This window comes from Phaethon lepturus, unplaced genomic scaffold (genome assembly GCF_000687285.1).
Source record: "Phaethon lepturus isolate BGI_N335 unplaced genomic scaffold, ASM68728v1 scaffold21714, whole genome shotgun sequence".
NCBI classification, from domain to species: Eukaryota; Metazoa; Chordata; class Aves; order Phaethontiformes; family Phaethontidae; genus Phaethon; species Phaethon lepturus.
Window position 1 is genome coordinate 10,717 of NW_010534330.1, and position 22,329 is coordinate 33,045.

At 36.4% G+C, this 22,329-nt stretch overlaps 1 protein-coding gene across 1 annotated transcript in view; it reads right to left on the reverse strand.

Annotated features, from left to right (window-relative positions):
* Window positions 1–11,865: 11,865 nt before the first annotated feature.
* Window positions 11,866–22,329, reverse strand: part of ERCC4 (excision repair cross-complementation group 4) — a gene marked incomplete at its 5' end in the record, with an annotated part of 14,618 nt that continues 4,154 nt past the window's right edge. The window contains 9 exons of the mRNA XM_010285500.1: window positions 11,866–12,599; window positions 13,715–13,827; window positions 14,537–14,629; window positions 16,492–17,083; window positions 18,302–18,412; window positions 18,988–19,116; window positions 19,460–19,640; window positions 20,731–20,938; window positions 22,281–22,329. The exon at window positions 22,281–22,329 is cut by the window's right edge and continues 180 nt beyond it. Coding sequence (XP_010283802.1) covers window positions 11,866–12,599; window positions 13,715–13,827; window positions 14,537–14,629; window positions 16,492–17,083; window positions 18,302–18,412; window positions 18,988–19,116; window positions 19,460–19,640; window positions 20,731–20,938; window positions 22,281–22,329 — 2,210 coding nt within the window. The remainder of the gene's footprint in view (window positions 12,600–13,714; window positions 13,828–14,536; window positions 14,630–16,491; window positions 17,084–18,301; window positions 18,413–18,987; window positions 19,117–19,459; window positions 19,641–20,730; window positions 20,939–22,280) is intronic.

Here is a 22,329-nt window from a genome sequence, read left to right on the forward strand (position 1 = left end):
TCAGGATGAAAAGTAGAGTTACGGAAGTGCTGATTATGACTTTATAATCAATGTATGTATGTATAACCACACTGCAGAGGACCGGAGATCTGACTTCCCTGATGCTATTTCTCTGACACTGGACAAAAAACCTGGATGCGTAGGGATGGCTAGATGAGGTATTCCCAGGCTCCACCAGTTTATACCTTACGGACTTTCTGAACCGTACGTGGTGTGGAGACATGGACAAGTAGTGTGCAGTGTTGTGAGGTATTCATGATCAAATACTGGTTCCAGTGAGGAAAAGAAGCCCATGTTCTTCTCTTGGAGATTGTGCAGGCCCATATTAAGAATTTTAGACCTCTTTGGCATAGAGCTAAGTGGGAACTAAGGTCGATTTTTAACTATAAAAATTGGAATAGTCTTGATGAGCAAGTAGTCTGATATATGAGTACATTGCAGAGTGATATTACTTGTAACATACAATGGGTACTGTGAGCCCCAGCTATGTATACTATGGAAACTATTTAGCTATCTGAATGCTATTTTAATACTAATGAATTAATTTTCAATATCTATGGGACATCCTTTACTGTTAGCAACAATTTTGTGCTCTCCTCATGTTAACAGATAGCTTGAAAGGGTGAACAGATGTTAATAAGCACAGTTACAGAAGTAAGTTTAACCTTTACAAGCAATGAAAAAGGCCTGGGAAATACTAATTCTTCTCAGGTCGATTACTCTTATAATGCACTCTCATAAAACAAAATAGAGCTAGAATCTAAGCTGCTGGTTTGTAAATAATTGAATATATAATTTAGTGTTTATTTTATTTGCTAATAATCTTGTTTACTGGCATTTGAATTTCTTTTCTTGCCTTTTTTTTTTTACAGTTAGAATAAAATAGTCTAGTGTAGGGATTATTTGCCTGCATTTGAAGAAAGACTTTTGACCTCTAAAAAGGTACATGATAAGAACAGCTAAATAATTAAATAATAGATAGCTAGTGCAGTGAGTGTAGGTTTTTACATATTCTCAAATGCAAAGAGGTAAAGCAAAAGTGTTAATGTGGAAAGAGGGGATAGGACACAGGTTTCCTCTGCTGAAAAGACTCTCTCCTCTCTCCTCTCTTTCCTGGGTTGCATAACCATTTCTTCCCCATGGTTTCCCCTCTTCCTTGGCTAAAGTTGATTAAAGACTTCTCGTTTCTATTTCAATCCATTTTATATGGTACTTACGAGAAGCATAGATCCTCCAGTTGGCATCTACACACATTTGAAAAAATACCCCATCATCTAGCTTCTAATTGGAGCTTCCAAATTGAAGGTTTGTATGTTCAGTTAAGATGCAATTAGTTGAAAATGAGGCATTATGTACCAAAATCCCCGTGTCAGCTTTGAAAGTTAAGCTTATGATGAAATAAGACAGTTCAAAATTGAAGTTATGGCTGCATTCTCTCTTTCTCTGTAGGCCAAAGATGTGTTCATAATCCTTTCTACTTATTCATTATTTCTTCACACACAATAGCAAATTAAGTCCACAAGAGCCTTTTAGATAAATAAAAACAGATCATAACTGATTTGGCCCTGATCCTATTTTGGAATCTGCCGGTTTAGGCAGTGTAACCCTGACAATAAGGTTCAAGCCAATTACAGTTGCTTAGAAATCCAGATTTTCTAGGTCTGAGCTGGGTCCTGCTTGCCAGCCTCTGTAGTATTTGAGACTCACTCCTTGAACAAGGACGTGAATGGAAAAAGTCTAGCAGCAAAACAGTAACTTCTTGGTTCTTGACTCCATGCTGCCACTTAATCCCCAGCTTTCCTCTCTACAGGGTCGTTAGAGACAACCGAGAAGGTAAGATGAAACTGACTTCTAGAAAGGTTTTATTGGTGAGTTAATGCCTTAGGATAGGTGTCATACTGGGTCCCAAAGCTATACTGGAGGTGGCAGAATGTTTCTGCATGTGGCTGAGACTGGCTGAGGGTGAATCAGTGCATCAGTCCTAGGAATCAAGAGAAACTTCAGTGTATGCTACTCAAACTGAAATTAAGACTTTTACCTTAAACTGGTAATAAATAACAGCATCTCAGAAACGAAAAGCATATGGAAGGATACAAAAGATAAGTCTTTTAAGGTATAAACTGATCTATGAGTCAGTGGCTAGTTTCAATTTCACACTTCATCATAGACTTGCTTTGTCAGCTTGGGCATATCCCTTTGCCTTTAGTTCTTCTGGCTTCCTGTTTGTGAGATGCATGACAGAATTAAGCTCTTGATTTTAGAATCTACCAAACAGGCACAGTACTCGCCTCATATAGTCTGATTGGTATTTGACTAGAGGTTGTACTCTTTCAACCACAGTGTGTAACCTACATGAGTTCCACTTATGTCCATAGTCATTAAAAAAGACAATTATTGAATTAACATAAGAAATCACCAGCAAACCTGTGAACAAGTCTACCCCATTACTGTGCAGTAATTTTACTCAACTCTGACCTTTGTATGCTACTTTTTACCTCATTTGTTTGCTAGTGCACAGACCAAGACATAGAGGAGCCATGTATGCTTCTGATACATTAGAAGAAACAAAGCAAAATATAATAGGAGCAAAAACAGAAGGGATTTTTTATTATTATTATCAAGCCTTTATAACCTGTTACGACTAAAGAGCTGAAAAAAAGTTGAAAAAGGAGTTACTATATCTGTTTAAGTCTTTTAAAAATCTTTTTTCCCAAGATAAAATTTGTAGTTAAGTTCCTACTTTAAACTGCTGTTATTCAAGGTAAATAAGATCTGTACAATACCTTCCAAAAAATCTGACAGTAGTCTCCTAATTGAGATTACTTGAAAGCTTTTTTTTCCTTTTTTTTTCTTTTTTTTTCTTTCTTTTTTTGCATGGAAGTAACTTAATCTCCAATCTAGTTAGAATCCTTGATCCAGTCTTAGGATTTGAACTTTTAACAATTTTTACATTCAGTAAACAAACACTACAAAACCTCACTTATGTGCAGACTGCTTCATTCTTGAAACATCGTGCTGTTCCTAAAATGGCATTTAGAGAAAAGCTCTTCGCCTTCAGACAATTAAACCATTTAAAAAAACAAAACAACAAAGGAGAGGAGATAGCTCTGACTTGCAGAAACAATCCTAGCTGACTGTTCTGGGAATGATCTTCAGAATTACCTCATTATTTATTCTTGGTGCAGTCCACCAATTAAACAAACCGTTTTATATATAGAAACAGGGATGGGCTTAGCTTACTTTTTCAGGGTCATTTTCAGAGACATGGACACTGAAGATGTGCAGGCTCATATTACCCAACACAGCTGATACTCTGTGTCTGTGTGTGTATATGCATATGCAAATGCGTATGTGTATGGTTACACGCTATCCGCAAAGTTGATAATGAGCGAAGGAAAGACAGAGGTTCCTGGTGGAATCAGTTGAAATTCCTCTTGTTTGGATAATAATGCATGTGTTATTCAAGCCACCAGAAATATGTCAGGGATCCTTAATAAACTGATGGGGCTGAGAAATAAACCACTACATTTTAATATCAATAACACTATGTGGAAAAAAATCAGATGACTTAGTATGGGATCATTCAAACCTTCTGTCAAGTAAATATTAAAGAAAAAGAAAATCTTGATTATGACTTCTGTCAGCTGGTGATGTGCAGTATAATGCTGATACTTAAGAAAGCCCTCATTTACTGTAATAGTTACATGGACTGTAATACAGCAGATTTATTGCTGCAATTCAAGGCTTTGTTGAGACATCTTCACTATCTTAAAGAATGTCTGTATAGATAGTACCTCATGCATGGGATGTGCCTCAAAAGTTTCTAGGTATTTTTTCATAGTTGGTATGGGCAGGACTCTCTTCTTGAAGCATCTCTAGATTTTTGCTGTTATGGTATATCTGAAGGTGATCTGAACATTTACATACTGGCCATCTCTGTGTTAGGAGTGTCTCTCATCTCCAACTAGTGGTCATAACATAATGCTTTCAGGCTGCACTATAAATATAGTATGACATTCTGTAAGTTATAGAAAAAGTGGATTGATACACTTCAGAATGCATCTGTAACAAATGGATTACATAGACTCTAGCAGTTAGAATTCTAGCATATAGAACCACGTAATCAATAAATCTATGTTGATTTTTAAGGACCGTAGTTCTTCCCAACACTTAACATTCACAGGTTTTAAAGACAAAGCGGGAACAAAGTGTGTCTTGACAATGGCAAGATCTAGATAGGGGGATTTTGTTAAAGAAAATTTAGACTAAAGTAGGAGACATGGCATTAATATTTTTGTTGTTGCAGATCTCCCAAGTCCTGATATAAATGATTATGCATGGAATATGAATTTTTGCAGGCTCTGAAAACTTGGCAGTTGCATTACTGCAATGTGTTAAAAGGGCCGTGAGATATAAATGCTGCAAGAAAGTTTGCAACTTCTGCTATCTATGCATAAGATTCCAAGAATTCTGTTACATGTAAAAAATGCTTTGAAAGTGTTCCAGGGCTGGCGATAATTTATAAAATCAACTGATTATAATTTTATTGTATCTGTGTTTGGCCTGCTTTTAATCTGTTTAAAAAAAAATCCAAGACAAAAATGAGAATTCCATGTTGCAAGAACTGCCAACCTGCTGCTCTGTGTTTTCTCTACATGTCAGTTTTCCACGTGTGATGTGCCTCAAGTCTGAGACCAAAATGAAAATGAAGTACAATACATTTTTTATATAAGCCCCTGGATATTAAGTACCAGACAAGGCTCCAGTGCAGGCAGTCTTGCAAAGACCTCAGTGTTAGTTGTGCTCAGTAGACATCAGAAATTGCAGCAATATTTAGGTAGCACTCTTGAAGGCAAACAAATGGACAAGAATACAGACAGACTTCATTAGGATAAGAAAAGCAAAAAAAAAAAAAAAATTAGAAAATTCCAGAGGAAAAATAGAAGAAAGATGGACCTATTGGAGTGGGTCCAGAGGAGGGCCACAAAAATGATCAGAGGGATGAAGCTCCTCTCCTCTGAAGACAGGCTGAGAGAGCTGGGGTTGTTCAGCCTGGAGAAGAGAAGGCTCCAGGGATCTCTTACTGCAGCCTGCCAGTACTTAAAGGGGCTTATAAGGAAGGTGGGGACAGACTTTTTAGCAGGACCTGTTGCGATAGGACAAGGGGTAACAGTTTTAAACTAAAAGAGGGCAGATTTTGACTAGATACAAGGCAGAGATTTTCACTATGAGGGTGGTGGAACACTGGCCCAGGTTGCCCAGAGAGGTGGTAGATGCCCCATCCCTGGAAACATCCCAGGTCAGGTTGGACGGGGCTCTGAGCAACCTGCTCGAGTTGAAGATGTCCCTGCTCACTGCTGGGGGGTTGGACTAGATGAGCTTCAAAGGTCCCGTCCAACCCAAACCATTCTGTGATTAAAGATAAAAGCTGAATGGAGAATCTGAGAATAATGCAAACACAGCATCATGAGAAAAAAGTTACAAAGAAACTGCAAGATGTTACTTAAGCCAGTGTTACATGATGCTGTGGGTGTATGACACACAGACCTCCCCTGAGCTGTGTGTTCCCGGTGCCCCCGGCCTGTGACATTCCATTCACTCAGGAGGATGTTCAGAAGACGGATGATAATGTGCGACACCCACTGTGTACACTAATGGGAACTGAGTAGCTCTATGCAAACAACTCAGCTTAGAACTACGCTGCCTATTTTTTGGGGGTCTGAAATGCAGCAATGTCAAGTTTAGGCATTACCTGCCAATTTTGCTGGGCAAATTCCTGGGTTTCATTCACCTGAGAATTGTTTTATGTGTGTTTGAAATTTGAACATTAGTATCTGTGTGTGGACAATAGGTAATAGTCGCTAAGGAGGGATCAACCAGAGCTATTTCCCTGAATCTACAGATAGAAATTTCTTTCTCTTCCTGCTAATCCAGCTATGTAATATTCCAGCATATACTTGCGAGCTTTCTGAGTTAGGGTTGATGGAATTTGAATTCAGTTGAACTACAGTTACCAAAGAGAAGCTGGAGCAGTGGGGAATGGTGATGTAAAACGAAAACTTTATAATTAGAAATTTATAGTATATATGTGATAGATTTAATAGTGATTTTGAAAATTCTACCCTCAAAAATTATAAATTTACTCTCTGGCATTCTTGAAAATCCTCCTGTAAGGCCCCTGCCTAAAACCCTTTAATCAGTAGTCCCAGCTGTGGTTGCTAGTTTAACAGTTTCTGAAACTGCGTTGAATCTTCTTTGGATCTAGCTCATGGTAAACCTTTCCATCTCATAAACAGAAAGAGACTTATGTATGGTTTTACTTGGGAGTCTCCATAAAAAGGCTATTTATTGTGATCTGCAGAACAAACTTAGGTAAGGAAGGTAGCCGTTAAAAAAGGCAAATAATTGCAACATTTCTTTTTGCCATCCAACCCCTGTCTTTTCATAAACAAAAAAAAAGACTAAAAATGAGAGTGGTCTAAGCGCCATGCTAAGAAGTGAGGAAGAAGCTAGGAGCTCAAGAACAAGATTACATTGCTGAATAATAATTCCAGTTTGGAAACAATGTATGTCAGTTGTTTAATAACTACGGTCTATTGCTCTTTGATAGTAGATGATAAATTTGAAGGGAACAAAAAGTAATGCTGAGTGACAGAGGACCCTAGAAATGAAATCTATGTGTTTATTTAGAGGGAAGCTCTTACAAACAGAACTATGGTAAAATGCAAGCTAAGAAAACCCCGTGTTTAACCCCAATTTAATATTCCTAGAAAGACTGCTTTATTGCAGTGTTGTTTAAGATCATTTTGTCATGCTCTAAAAAAATCACACTAAAATTTGTACTTATGCAGGCCCATTTTGATATATTGCAGCAACATCATCTGCTTAGACAACAAATTGCCAGAGCAGTGTGGTAGCCCTGGTTATCCTTACTAAGTTCAGTAAGACTAAAGAATTAATCTCTTAGCTAAGTTTTGGCTAGCCAAGCTACTGAACGTTTCTTCCCTGTTCTCAAGACTGTGTGGCTGAAATGCTTCTTCCTTTCAATTTATTGCAGAGAAGCTTGTAAAATACAGATCAAAACTCTAGTAAAAAAACCAGCCAGCCTATTCTATTGAAAACTCTGGGGGCTGAACTCTTAACATTTTGTACTCAAAATAACAAATGGCACCGAAGCTTTAAAACATTTGAATACTTCCTTGTACAACCTTACCAAAACATTTAGTCAGTCATGTACATTCTTTCTGGCCTTTTACAATGGAGTAAATTTCCCCCCCCTCCCCGAACCTACTGGCTGATTCCAAGAATAAAACAGAAGGGAAGATAATAGTGCTGAAGTGTTTGTTTTCTACAGGATCCTCTTAGTTCCCTTTTATTTAGTACCAGTTTTTCAGAGAGAGAGAGAGAGAGAGAGAGACAGAGAGAGAGGTGTTAGCTGTATCAAGTCAGCAGGGAAAAAAGCTAAGTGTTTTTATTCAGTCATTACGATACTGGTTCCCTTAGGGAGCGTTAAGAGAAGCTACAGCTAAGAAATGAACAATTTCCAATGTCAGTGTTTTGTCACTTGAAGCCAAAGGGAGGACGGTAGCTCTGCATTACCTCTCGACTACATTCTGGGCCAAATTTCATAGTGACTCTGATCTCATTTTTAGTGGCTCACGGGGTGGGGCGGGAAGGTTTAAAGGTACTCTCTTATGAAATACTTAAGAGTCTTTGCCATCATTCTGTACCACATGAATCATGCAAATTCAAAATTTGAATTTTTCAAATTCATACATGTTAGAGCTTGAATCTTGATTTAAAAATAAACAGACAAAAGCAACTCCAGCTTACAGGAGATGTACCCAAGCATTACACATTACTACTCTCACCAAACTTGCTCTTATCACAGTTAAGTCATTCTTAACTGGTAAACACCAAGAAAGATTCTTGGTATTTAACTCTTGCCCCTCATCCTGTAGATGAGGGATGAGTTCTCATGGTTTTTAGCTGAACTTAGAATAAACGGCAAGTAAAAAAAAAGAATAGAAGCGAGAAATATTACTGCCAATTATATGTATCAGTTATGTTTTATTGACTGGGTTGCTAGCCAACTGTGGGGCAGGATATTAGGAATATTATTTGAGAGAGGAAGTTTTGGAAAGGATGACTGTAGGAAAAAATGGAAAACTTTGGGGGAAAAAAGTATATGCAAGTGCAAATTAAGAAAAAATAGTGCACATCTTGCCAGTGAGTATTTTTTCAATGCAAGAAGGTAGCTCACAGGACTTAATGTGAAAAACATAAAAGGGTTTATGCTTCATTTGAGTTGATTCTGCAAATATAAAAAATTCCTGCTATTATGTCAAGAAAGAGTGAACACATAAAGTAAGTTGTAATTACAAAGTATTATAAAATCCTGGAACAATAGTTTCTGAGCTTTTTGGTTTATGACGCTACTTGCATTTCTTAAAACCACATATTGTAGAAAACAGATCAACTGAATATTAATTTAATTTAGGCTATCTTTGAGTAAGAGCTAAGGAGAACTTTATCCTAAAATAGTCTTTATAATAGAGGACTGTAAACCCTGCTAGCACCAAGCTTATGGAGCCTGAAATAAAAATTGTCAATTGGTAAGCCCACACACGACAAGTTTCTTTAACAACCTTCAGTTACATTTCTTTATGCTGTCTGGTGTATAAATAATGCATTCATTTCATAACTACTTTTTGGCAGACGTTTGCTCTTGGATTCTATTCTGCATAGACCTGGAATTCTGGATGACTAAGGAAAGCTTTAGAGACAAATTTTTTTATTTTTAAAAATTAGGTTGCTTGAGATTGTACTATAATTCTGCAAATGGGCAAGCTTCACAATGACAAAAATCCTCACATTTAAACTTCTGTACTTTTTAAGAGTCACTTGTTACAGTATAGCTGCGTATTTTATAAGCAGTGTGGATTTCTGGTCAACTGGTTTACAGTTAAAGTTTTGCAAGCAGAAATTTAACTAGAAAAGCCCTACTATACATGTTCTTGCAGAACAAGTAATTTGGAAGGTAAAGTTTGTTTTGGTTAGGAACTGCACACAGAAAACATGGCAAGCAAAACGACTCCTTTGCAACTGTAGCTAGAAACTGCAAGTGCCACCACTAGCAGGAATAGTATCCAGATAATTTAAACATAGGAACTACAAGATAAGCTACCCTGTTCAAAATATATTTGCTAACATACAGCAAACTGCAAAAACAAGCAACTTGCTAACTTACTTCTCAGTAGCATACAAACCACACTGGTTTCACATAGTCGGAGACCTTGAAATGCGTAGTCTTGGTTTGGGTGCAAGAAAGAATCTGACACACTCCCAAACTGAAGGCAGTATCTTTTTTTTTAATAAAAAAGCACAAACTTAAAACATCAAGCAATGACAAGAAGATATAAAAAATTTCATTACTAAAGCAAGCTAAAGAACACCATCAGGCCAGGGAATGCGTCCGAAGGATTTTGATCACTCACTCAAGCATTTTGTTGCATCTGCATAGGGATAGACTCTTTGGCTTGGTTATTTCAGGGTTAAGTGGTTTCAGGAGACAAGACCTCTTCCACCTGTGTTCACAGCTGGTACCTACTGCCCCAGGACACACCATTAACTTTCAACCCTTAATACAGCAAAATGCCAAATCACAAATAAGCAATAACAACATACAACAACATTACTTGTGGTTATTAAAAATAAAAAAAAGCCAAATTCTGCAGTGAAAAAAACCACAACAAAAAAAACCTTACAAAAATTCCACATATATAAACAAAAGACAATGTCATCTAAATATTTAGCAATTTTAATTATTTAATTGCAATTTGTGAGTTTGATCTTGCGTACAACACAAAGCCACAATTTTATAACGTCTTCATATACCCTTCGTTTTCACCTTATACAAATGTAAGCAAAAAAAACCAAAACAAAAAAAACCCCTAACAAAGCTGAGACGCAGTACATCTGAACCCCCCTGCCCCCCCGTGTTTATGTAACATCTTAATGATGCCAATGCATGAAGACGACATGTTTTCAAAGGTTGTTCAGCTCTCCTTTTCTGAATCAGGCTCTACAGGCCACATGTTCAGGACAGCCACGTTCTTACTCTGACTTTCTGTTCTCTTAGCACCACTTTACAGGCATTCTCAACCCTGAACATTTCTGAGCTGATTGCTTTGAATAGGCACAAAGTCTTATGGAAAGATGACTTCTTATAATAAATGAAATAAATTAGAATATAGACCAACAGAAACCCTAAGATCTGGATTATAAACCCCACACTAAAAATAAAATTACTCTGATATCAATACAGCCAAATGAGAAATAAGATAATTAGCAAATTTTAATTTTGTTATGGATGTATTTAATACTGAAATTTGCAGCTGCAGAAAAATGTTCACTTTGGAAATCTGTCACAGCTTAGTCCTAAACTCTTAAGTTAACAAATTCATAATTCACACTTAAAATGCACAGCAAACATTAAACCTGAAAGTGCACAGTACAGTTTTTACTGAACCTGAATACAGAAAATCAATACTTTCTCCTTTAATGATGGAGATTACATTGATCTGTTGTTAGCATTAGAATCATATAAATACTTAAGTGAAAGTCATTATAGATAAAGATTTTGTAAATAGCTAATGTAAATACACAGGGCCAACCCTTCTGGCAATGGCAGTTTGTTACACAGTTGTCATATCAAAGTTCAGTGCAGAATAAATGTTTTTAAGAATATGTACATTCACAAACTATCGAAAGAATAACAACTTCACGGTTTTGTGCTACACAGAACGCTAGAAGTTTTCTCTTTCGGGTGACAGTAACTTCACTGTATTTATTGACAGGTGGTCTATTTAAGACATTAAAATGCAAGTGCAATAGGACACATAATGAAGACAATATTGACAGAACTGTCAACACTTTTGGAAAACCTTACTTAGAAAACTATTGCATTTTATGAGAGGACACATGCTCGGATATAAAAGAATAGTCCCAATGGCATACCTAGATTTTTCACTTCCAAGTGAATGAGGTGAAAGAGCTATCAAAACTGATGAAAAAAAATAAAGCATTTAAAAAACGTTAAGTAAGGCACTCTGAAAACTAAGTTGCATTGTGCCACCACAGAATCTCTATCCAGCATTGCAAAGAAATGCACTTTGCAAAATCAGCAAGACAGAGCTGTACTGACTTCGGAATGTCAAAAAAGAAAGTGCAACTTCTAGTAAAGTAAGCAAATATAATGTAGAACATACCACACAATTATAGTTTACTTGTGACAAAGTCTTACGATGATGTTCTAAAATTCACAATTGAGTCCAAGTATGTTCTCCTAAATGAACTCCTGACAAGACCATGGTGTGATTCACATAGCTCCATCACCGTCGATGGAAAATTGGCAGTTTCCAGAGAGTAAGATGTGAATAAAAATGGCAAAAGCAAAGGGATATATCATGCAGCAGGTCACACATACTAATCAAAACACAGTACATTTTTAGCTTTAACAAGACATCGTAAATTTCAAAAGAAAACACCTTTATTAATTAGTCTTAGCACTTAATTCTTATGGACTTGGTGAAGAACTTAATTTAGTTCATTCAGTGATATTACAGAATTGGTTAAAGTGCTGTAGAAAGAATAAAAATAATTTGCATTTCTCTATTAAAAACATTTTTTTATTCCTCTTGAAACTTGCCTTCCGTATTAACTTAAATGTTAAAACTGATGGAACAGCATTAGCAAGAAACAGCTGGCTATCTTAGAGGGCTTATCTTAAAATATTTCATGTACTTTATTCAACATAGGGCATCGATAAGCTTTCCTTGCACAGTACTTTGGCAATCTCATTAGTCATCTTTTGCCTTTTCCTTTAGATAATGCCTCTCCGTAGGTTAGGTGAATAAAGTCAAAGAGTTGCGTGGCATTGGCAGCATTACCCAAAATGTTGGAGAGTTCATCTTTCGACAGTGTCACTAGCTCTGCAATGCTTTTAATGTGGTTCATTAAGGCACGGCAGTTTTTAGCATTAATACCTGGCATTTTTAATAGAAAGTCCTGAGGACCAGGGTTGTACTTGTCTGACTCGGGAAGAATTTCAGAATCTGCTGTGACAGCCATCGCGGTTTCTGCATCAGGTTGGGGATGGTTTTGTTTTAACTCTTCAAACAGTTCAGCAGTAGCATGGGGTGAGGGACACCACAGGATACGTAACTTTGGGAAATGGAGCGTAAGAAGGGTTAGCTTAGAAGTAACATCACTACTGGAAATTTCCTGATGTAAAGACCCTCGTGGAATCAGCGAGAAAGATTTGTTAGGATCAAATTCAATCAGGAGAATTGGTCGCTTATAGTAACGGGACATAGAAATGCATTGTGCATACAGTCTTCCATTATTTAAGGAACCAATCAGATCACTGATACTTTTACGCTCTACGCAGATATCAGGAGTTAAAATATAATCTCCAACTTCCAAAGTAACAGGCTCAATGTCAATGCCACGCCGATGAATCAGTGACGGAAGCTCACTACGAAATTCCCGCATGTCCACTATTACTGTTTGCTGAACGCTCTTCTGTTCCTGTCCACCTAAAGAGCAAAACAAATACAGTTAGCCTAACAGGTACAGCCTCGGACTCTGGCTGTATAGTTTTCCTGTGTGCTGCCAATGCTTCTGTAATGAATGGACTTCACATCTCACAGATCTTCACAAACTCAGCAGTATAGTAAATCCAGACTTTATTTAATTTTTCACTGTTACAGACAAAAATCAGTTGCCAAATTATATACTGTAGTTTATGGAGTATGCTCTGCAGCTTAATAGAACAATCATGCTACCTGCTATAAGCTTTGTATATGTGACGATGAAATAAAAAATTTTCATCTACAGTTTAATGCAAATGCATCAGGAAAATCTTAAAAAGTTGCCCGCAAAACAAGGTAACGTAGTTGATCCTTTTTATTTCCATCTGTTTCCCACAGAAATATGGCATTTTATTGTAGGAGTTATATTTTAGCCTCTTATAGATCTGTAGGACACATGAAGAGACTGCAGCATCAAGGCCACAAAAGACATAATAGCAAAGATTAGAGAGCATATAGTAAAGGAGAGCAGGGTTACAAAAATGTGAGCAACAGAAAATAGGGGCAGAGCTGTAAAGATGAAGACAGAGTAATGTGTCGAAAGAAAGGAACAAAAATGTGGTTAGAACTGCAACAAAAGAAAAAAGATGCTTTACTGCAAGAAAAGTAGACAAAAACCCACAAGCTGCAGTTGTTTACCCAGGCAATCTCTTCTGCCAAGATCAAAAGAAGTCCCCAATATTTACTAGCTCAAGGACAACACTGCCTTTGAGTATCTGTAGGCTTCCGTTTTAATGTTTTAATTTCTCTCCACCTCACTACATGCAATACTAGACAGTCTCATAACCAACAAGCTGCCTAGAAACAATCCAAATGGTACCGTCTTAATAGTAAAATACCTCATTAATCTAAATTTTCTTTTCAAAGAAAAACATAATACATTGTCATTGCACAGACAAAGGCAGATGGAATAAGAGAGATAATGTTTCTTTACCATCAGGATGCAGGGTCAATGTGCAATGTGTCTCTGACCCAGATACTTTGGACAGGATTTAAATGCAACAGTTGTTAAGTCTTTTTCAAATCTTAGAGCTGCGAGCCCAACTTCAGGAACTGCTCACCTGCTTTGCGTGTGTCAGTAGAACCAGAAGCAGGTTTAGCATCTCTTATTAGGTCTAAGTTTGTTTCATCTCTCCCTTCTCTTTCTTCAGGAATAACCATGCTGGCCTTCTCTCTAAGGAACCACAAACAAAGAAACACTAAAAACTGCAATTATATGAGAAAAAATAGATTGAAATTCTTTAATGCCCTTCAGTCATATGTAAAATTATATACAGTTTAATACTAATTACAAGCCTCATCAGGAAAAAAGGTGTTCCAGATTGTTGGGCTAGATGCTATATTTTTATTTTCAGTTGTTAGCAGTTTTTAGCATCTGACCTTTCATTTTTAGAACTTCTCAGGGCATATGAAAAAGGAACTAATGACCAGTAACAGCAGTATAACCTGGTGAGAAGACACTGTCAGTAAAAATACTGTCTTACACAGTCAAAGAAAACAATTGTTTTGTTCCCTAAAACGACTTCAGTCATGAAAGCCTTAGAAACACCTTACAAGAAATGTTACCTGCAGACAACAATGCATTTACAGAAATGAAATTCATAAACAACTGGGGAAAAATACAAGTGGTGCTATTTAGCCTTTGAAATTTAATATTAAACCCCCTAAAATTAAAGAATAAAATATCAGGTGCTTTGAAAAGGAAGGTTTTGACTTGTCATTGATTCTCAATGGGAAAATTCTCTTAATATCTGAAAAGCAATTGAATTAAAAGTTTATTTAAAGACTTCACACAGTTAATAACTTCACTCTATTTAAAATGTAAGCATATAAGGGAATCATGTGAAACATTAATAATAAAGGTAGTAAATGAATTTTGTTACCGAATGAGTTTTTCGAAGGCTTCCTTCTCTTTTCTCAGAGCTGTAAGATAGCGCTGTTCTTCTGTTGAGGCCCCATATATGAGGAAATAAACCCTGTAAGTTTGGAGGGAGAAAAAAAAACCACCCAAACCCAGGAAGAGATCATAAAACTTCATATTAAGTTAAAAACGCCCACAACCAATATTTAAGATTAGTAGCAGTACGTGCCTGACAAGCTAGTATTTGCCTTAAAAAAGGCAAGTAAAAAGCCACTATCTTTTTCTGTAAAGATATCTTCTGTAAAGGTATTCCAGAATCGGCAACAAAAACATCTTAGATCCAGTGTTCCCTCTTTTCCCAGTGGCAGATACACTTACTGGAATTCTGGGATTCAGCCTGAGTGGACACAGATTTCAGTCAGCCATTCAGTAAAGACACAAAGCAAGTATAATGGAGAAGTTACTTTCTTACTGTTTTTAAAGTCTTCCCAGTAGAGTACATATAACAAACTAAAAAATCTGCAATCATCCTGGGTTAGGAAAAACACCATTGAAGACTTTAAAATTATGTATTTGTAGGAGGAAATTGTAGCTTCTACAAAGAACAAGCTGTCATTTCTCTTGCAGAGATGAACACACAAACAAATTCAGTTTTATTCCGCAAATAGAGATTACATGGAACATATAAGAATTGATAATTACCTTAAGGAATTAATTGCCTATAGCTTTTCAGCACAGTCATTTTTTCCCCCAATGTATTTTAATTGAGGCACATTTTGACAAACTGGGAGGATTTTATTCCTAATACTTTTTTCATGCGGTGCATCTCCTAACTCCTGCTTGCATGACAGTGTCTGATTTTCCTGCTCTGAAGTGTGTGAACGTGATGCTGGAGGTAGATACAACACATGCCAATTAGGCAATTAAAAATAAATTGTACAAATAACCCAGTAATTATCCTCATGCAATACACTTTGTGAGCTCTGTCATTTATATCTGCACTACAGAGTCGTTACCTGGATATCAGGTACAGACACACTAAATACTGCCAAAATTATTTCCATTTTCAGTTACAGTTATATATAGTTATATATATAACTGTATATATACATACATATATATACAGTTATATATAGAAATTTTTGACTGGAAAATTACAACTGCTCTGTTAAATTTATGCAAATAATTTTCATGAGGTGTTTAAAGTATAAAGCATTATAATTAAAAAGGTAATAAATTGTGTTTCAACTGTAGTAAGTAAAGTGTGTTCATTCTAAGACTTAAGCAACTGCCGTAAGTTACTTTCAGAGAGGTACAGGTGTAACTACAGTTTACTGCATTCAAGAAATGCTGTTATCGGGCAGCCATACAAATGAAAGATAATGCAAAACCTTACAGTATATTAAATCTTAAGTTTTCTTTTTAATTAGTCTGTAACATCTATTCATAAAAGTGAGTTTTGCAATTTACAAGTGTATCAAATATATATACACAATGCGGAAATCTTTCGGTCAGCTAATACCAGAACAGAGCATAGCTGCAAATACTTCTAATTTTCTTTATTGCATTTTCCTTAACTTGTTTTTCTCATAGAGTTTCTGAACTACGGGTCTTCAGCATGACTAGACATTAGGAAATGTGAAAATTAATTAAATTCAAAATGAAGCTTAATGTGTAAAAATCATACCTATAGATGGTTTAAGATGAGACTACAGCACCTCAAAATGGATCCATTGCCACTAAGTTCATCTAAGCAGAGGTCTTGTAGAAGATGGAATGAACTGTTTTTTTTTAATACAGGTATGTTTCTGTTCGGGGACCAAATACTTCCTTTTGTTTAAAATTAAGAAGAGGGCTAAACAGGAATTAAAAGGTAGCTAAAGAAAATCAACTAGATGCACGTTCTGCCTTGAATGCTGAAAGTGCACTTTTACTTTTTCTTTTAAGACTAAAATTAGACTGACCAAGTCAACTTGCCTCAAAGGCTTCCCAGGCCTGCTTGCCTTGTAGATTTCCAGCTGCCGAACAAAAGTTAGTTCTGCATCATATAATACAACATATCTTGGTTCTACTTCATGCAGTACCCGGGTGAGCGCATAGGGATCACTGCAGCCCTGTAATGGATGAATAATTGTGAGCGGGTTCTTGAAAATACCATAGTAACAATCTGAGGGTAGGTTCATATCGAAATCTTCAGGAACGGTCTCTTCAATATTGCTTTCTTGGCTGCTGCTTAATTCTTTGTTATCTTCCACCTCTAACTCCTCTCTCTTTTCCTCCTCTCTTTTCCCCATCATTTGGATTATAGTTTGGTCTTGCTGCTTCTTGTGTTTATTGTGTTTTGAAGAAGCCATGAGTTTGGCTTTTTTGGCTTGAGGCCCTGTGTCTTGTCTGGCATTTCCTTTGGTCTTGATGGGTTTTCTGTCCTTAATCCACACTTCTCCAGCTTTCTCATCCTTTCCGAAGGTTTTGTTATACAGTCTTGTTAAAAAAGCTTCTGCTCCAGCAATAATATACTCCCTGAGCTGTGCACAAGCTCGGTCATCACTGGCACAAATAAGGACTTGCCCTGCAGTCAAGAAACGATATCATGGTTATAATCTGTTATGCTGTACTACTTCTTATCCAGCTACAAGACATCTCTTGAGCAAATTGTTTTTAATGATCCTAGAAGCATGCCTGCCAAATGCCTTCACATTTTGTTGTCACAGTTGCTCTAGACTTTCAGGGAGTCTAAATTGCATGATGTTTTGTACAAAACAAGATTAGAGAAGATTAATGAAAGTTCAGCGTTCCTTATTCTTACACCACCTAAATTAGCAAGGTTTTCCTTTTGATCATCTGAAATGAGACAGATATAGCATGTCTTGAAACATACTTGGACAACAACTATTTTTTTTTTTTAAATGTGGAATAAGGGAGAACTTAATTTAGACCAGTCTAATTTTCAGCTCTTGTCAGCTGTGTTAAAGAGTCTAAAAAATACATGTTTCACACAGCATTATTGACATTTGTGGGCCTTGAATAACAATTCTCCACAAGCTGACTCAGATAAACTCCTACAACACTAGGTGAGAGAGCCAGTTCTTATCCAGAGTCAGAACACTGTGGGTGGGAGAAAAGAGCACTTTTTTACCCTTACTATTTCCTAAAATAAAACTTGGTGAAATTTAAGAAGATGAAAATCCCTAAAACAGGAAAGGCAGCAAAGCAGTTACTTAGAAACGCACTTGCCTTCTACTATATACCCCATTAGGTGCATCTCCTGGACAAGCAAATTTTCAGGTGCATGAGAAGAATGTGTAAGATGGGAAGGGCATAAGACAGACCCCCCCCTTTTTTTTTTTTTGAACCTGAACTTGAGAAATGAGTGAATGGTACCTTGATTATTAGAAATTTCCATGCTATTAGTTTTATTGATTTTGAGACTAAGGTATGAGTACAATATTGAAATGTAAGTGAAAATATTTTGTTTGGTAATAATACAGGTTCTTTCCTAAAGAGTATTGCATAATAACCAAGAGCATTTCTCTTTTAGAGCAAGAACTAAATAGGAGTTATGTAAAACTACCCAGTTTTACATAGTTTATGTACATATGTACATAAACTCCTTGTCTTAAGTCCACAATTAAAATTACAATTAAATTTAATTAATGAAATCCAATTAAATTTAAAACTAGTTCTTCAGTAAAACTACAGTAAAGAGTTAGGCTCCTTCTCTCCAAAGTCAAGTAGAAGTAAAAACTGGCTGTAGTGTGAAAACTTACATTGTTTAGTATTCTCTCACCTGGACCACCAAGGTCTTCACTATTCTTATTCTCATTTTCAATCTCTTTCAGTACTTCTCTCAAAGCTTCCCATTTTGGGTTGCCTTCTAGAACCAATTCTCTTTTCAGTTCTGAAAAAAAAAAAAAAAAAAATTGAACACAGCAGCTCTTACAGCCAAAATATCCTTCAGAGCTTTAAATTAGTGGTTAGATGTCAATAGCATGATGGCTGTTGGCAAATACTATATTCAACAGCCTATGTATACAACTTGTTATGCTGATGGGTTGGAGAGCACTCTTACAGAAACATTTAAAAATGGGAATAAGTGGTTTATTTTAACTCATTCTTCAATTCTGAAAGTCCTGAATATATGTTTTTTTTAATAAAAGCAACAGTAGCCTCCTACTCCTTCACATAAAATAAAAATGACCAAGCTAAACACCAATGTGATTCAAGAACAATTCCATGAAATAGCTCCCAACTATCAGCTGAACAAGCTTAGAAGAATCCCTCAGTTCTTCGTGACTAAGTTTCATGTTGTTTGTTACATGCTTTTTGAACTATTATGTTTCAACTTATCCCAGATAACAGATTGAGATCTTGAGCTGTGTAAGATCATGTAAGGAACCATAGCACAAGTAATAATATGCACAGCATTTGAAATCGTGTGACACTCTCAAACTTAAAATTAGGAATGATCAGTACCATTCTCCTTGTTTACATCACTTTTTTCAGAGATTTTGCCTTTCAGATTCAGTTTCTCATCTCCAATGCGATAAACTCTAGCTCGAGCATTCACAAACATTGAAGTACTGGAGTCAAGAAACAGCCAACCTAGAAAGGAAAAGAAAGCAGTAGTAGGCTGACATTTGCAACGTGTATGTGTTTCAACCCGTTGCAGTAAAGGCCCCAAGTTTCTCATCTGGAATAACTGTGCTACCTACTTGCTATGTAATTACCAGCTTAATAAAAGACAGAAATGTGATGCAAATCTCACACTGTTAAGTAACAGCAGTTAAGTGGGAAGATGAAAGCATTATCTGTCAATAAAAACCTACGTCCTTATGGCTGGTTATATAAAACTAATTAGATACCTTCATAGGTTTGTGAATGTTAATTAAAAATATCAACATTTCACTGTTCCATGCGTTAACTTGTATGGTTATTCAATGTTTACCTGAATTCTCACCAAAAGCTTTTTCGCTTGCTTTCAGTGACTCCAGAAGATTAAGGAAAGTGACACAATCATACTGCGTTAGATATACTAACAAAGTACGTAGTATCTTCAAATCCTGGACCAAAGACTTTGTCTTAGCTCCAAGCTGATGCCAGAGAGGATCTAAATAGTGACGTAGTGTCTAGAAATATAAATTGGAAAGTTCAGGATGTCAAATACATAGTATAGTAATCAAGATAAGGATGCACTTTTTTCCTTTACAGGGGATGCCACTAGTTTGCCAAAGGTATTAAACATACCCAATTGAAGATGTGATGGAGAGGTATTTGTTTTGGTAAGTAATCATGTTTTTTGCAAAGTTAACATAATATAGATGCCTTTCTGTAAAACATTTCAGCAATCAGCAGGCATGTATCATTTAATGCTTTCAGTACATATTTTCCTTTCTATATAATAATAAAATACGGGTAAAATAAAAACAAACCCTTCTTTTACTGGCACCGGCCTGTGCCTATAGTATCTACTATCCTTCACTTAGGTAAAATAAAAAACATTATAATATCATTTAATTTTCAAAATAAGATGAGTACTATGCAGATATGCAACCTACAGAGCATAAGAAAAAAATCCCCTTGAGTATTTAAAGTACCAAAGTCCTCACATCAAGATTAAATCACAAGTAACAAATAACTGTTTTTCACTATGATGGTTGACATTTATGATTCTACCCTACAGAAAGCATATATCTGCCAAACATTGCAGATCTGCCAAAAATAACAATACTCACACATAGTTTATGACAAACACAATAATTAAAAGATACAACAGATATATGCATGTGCATGTTATGTATTATATACAGTGCTGCTTCTAATAGAGAAAATAAAAAATACAAGCAGGAAATTCAAGATGCAAAAAGCAGGGGAATAACTGCATACTTATCTCTGAAGAATTTCGAGCAGAAATTGCAGCCATCTTTAAAATAAATAATAATAAGCAGCCAACCATGAATCAGGATGTTCTTACTGTAGGGACTTTGGAAATGAAAGAACAACAATAATACCAATATAGCAAAAACCCTACTGGCAACTATAACACCACCATTAGATTAACAGAGTTTCTCTCCTTGCACCAGTAATAAACATGTCAAGGGAGAATAGTCAGTTGCTGCTGGTTACTTATTTCACAAATAATATTTTTGTTTGCATGGCAGACAGTTTGAAGATCTATGTCCCTCTAGTTTGACACAGCAAAACAATCAAAATGGTTACCTTGTCAAAAGGTTTACCAATAGCATTTTCTAAAGATAGATCTTCTACTTCAAGAGCTGGATTATAGCGTTTGAGTTCTCTCAGACATGCATTCAAAATGTCCAGGATTGAAGTCTGGATAGCAAGCATAGCAGGGGTCATCGACACGTGTATTTCCACCACTTCGGGTTTATGCTTCTCTAAAAATGAGTTCACTGCTATATGAAATCTAAGAGGAAGACAGCTTATTAAGATTTACACGGATGGTTTGCTTGACCTACAATTATTCACAAGTTGTATAAACTACAATTGTTTTAAAAGGTAAACAAGTAAGTTAATTGCAAAAAATCAGTTTCTACAGATGTGAAGACTGCAATCTTTTGAACAGCCTCAGAAAACCATCTATTCCACAATTATGGCTGTGGTCATTCTAGTCATGCGAGCCTATAGTGCTGGTGAATGATCCAGGGAAAATTTCTGCACTAGATTCTACGCCATTATTACACATAACAAATCATAAAGTAAAAACTAAAAAATCTCATAAGGGAGAAACAGGAATGGGTTCATAAACCTTTCGGAATCACACGGATCCACTAGCAGATTCTGCGACATTCCTAGCTTCTGATTTTAAGCAGCAGGTCCTTGTTAGAGGACACTGCCCTTATAGCCAATCCAGCTGTGCAGGTACATAGATGCTAATTATTTTTACTGACAGAACGAGGCTCACAGAACACTGTCTGCTGACCTCTGAAACGTGATGGGCGCTTCCCTTACTGCACGCTGCACCCTTGGGGTCTTTTCATGCTTCAGAAGCCAAAGACGAAAATTTAGAGAGCTTCTATTCAACCCTTCCTATGCTAGTTATGTCCATTTCTACTTCTTTGTGATCCTGAAAGAAAGACTGTTAAAGAGTTTGCAACACCCAGTAACAGCACGTTAAGATGGAGTGAAACTAAAGGAACAAATGGGCAGACCTCCTGCCCAAGGCAAGAGCACTGAATGGGTCATCAGCTGAAGTGCCCAGTTCCATTTGTGGCTCTGCTCCTGAAAGACTGAATGCATGTCAGAAACTTGGCACCTTGGTTTCTATCAATTGTCAAGAAATATTCTTCATGCACAACATATATGTAAAAGGAGATTTAAAAAATATGACATGTAGAAAGAGATCCACAGAATTTCATCGCAGTTGGAAACAAACACCTCCATGAATGCCAAAACTGAGAGACTGTATTCCTATTACTTCATGGCTGAAATGATCTGTTTAATAAGGTAAGTTTTTCTTAAGCAATTAAGAGTGTCACTTTCTGCTGTGGTTTCTATTGGCTAAAAGGACAGCTATACCATAACGTTCAGCCCCTTATAGATTTAATTGGGGTCTATTTTCAAAAATACTTACAGAAATTTAGCATCTTTAAGACCACTTCTGTCAAAAATTTAATGAAATTTGGGAATACAAGAAGGAACTCAGATTAGCAGCGTGATTGCACACACCTCATTTTCTTAGGTACTCATTGTATATCCTTCATCTTTTTTTAAGGTTAACTCTCCAATGACGTAAAGAGGTGCCTTACCTTGGCCACAGATAGAGTTTCCTAACAAAAAGATTTCTCATCACTCTTT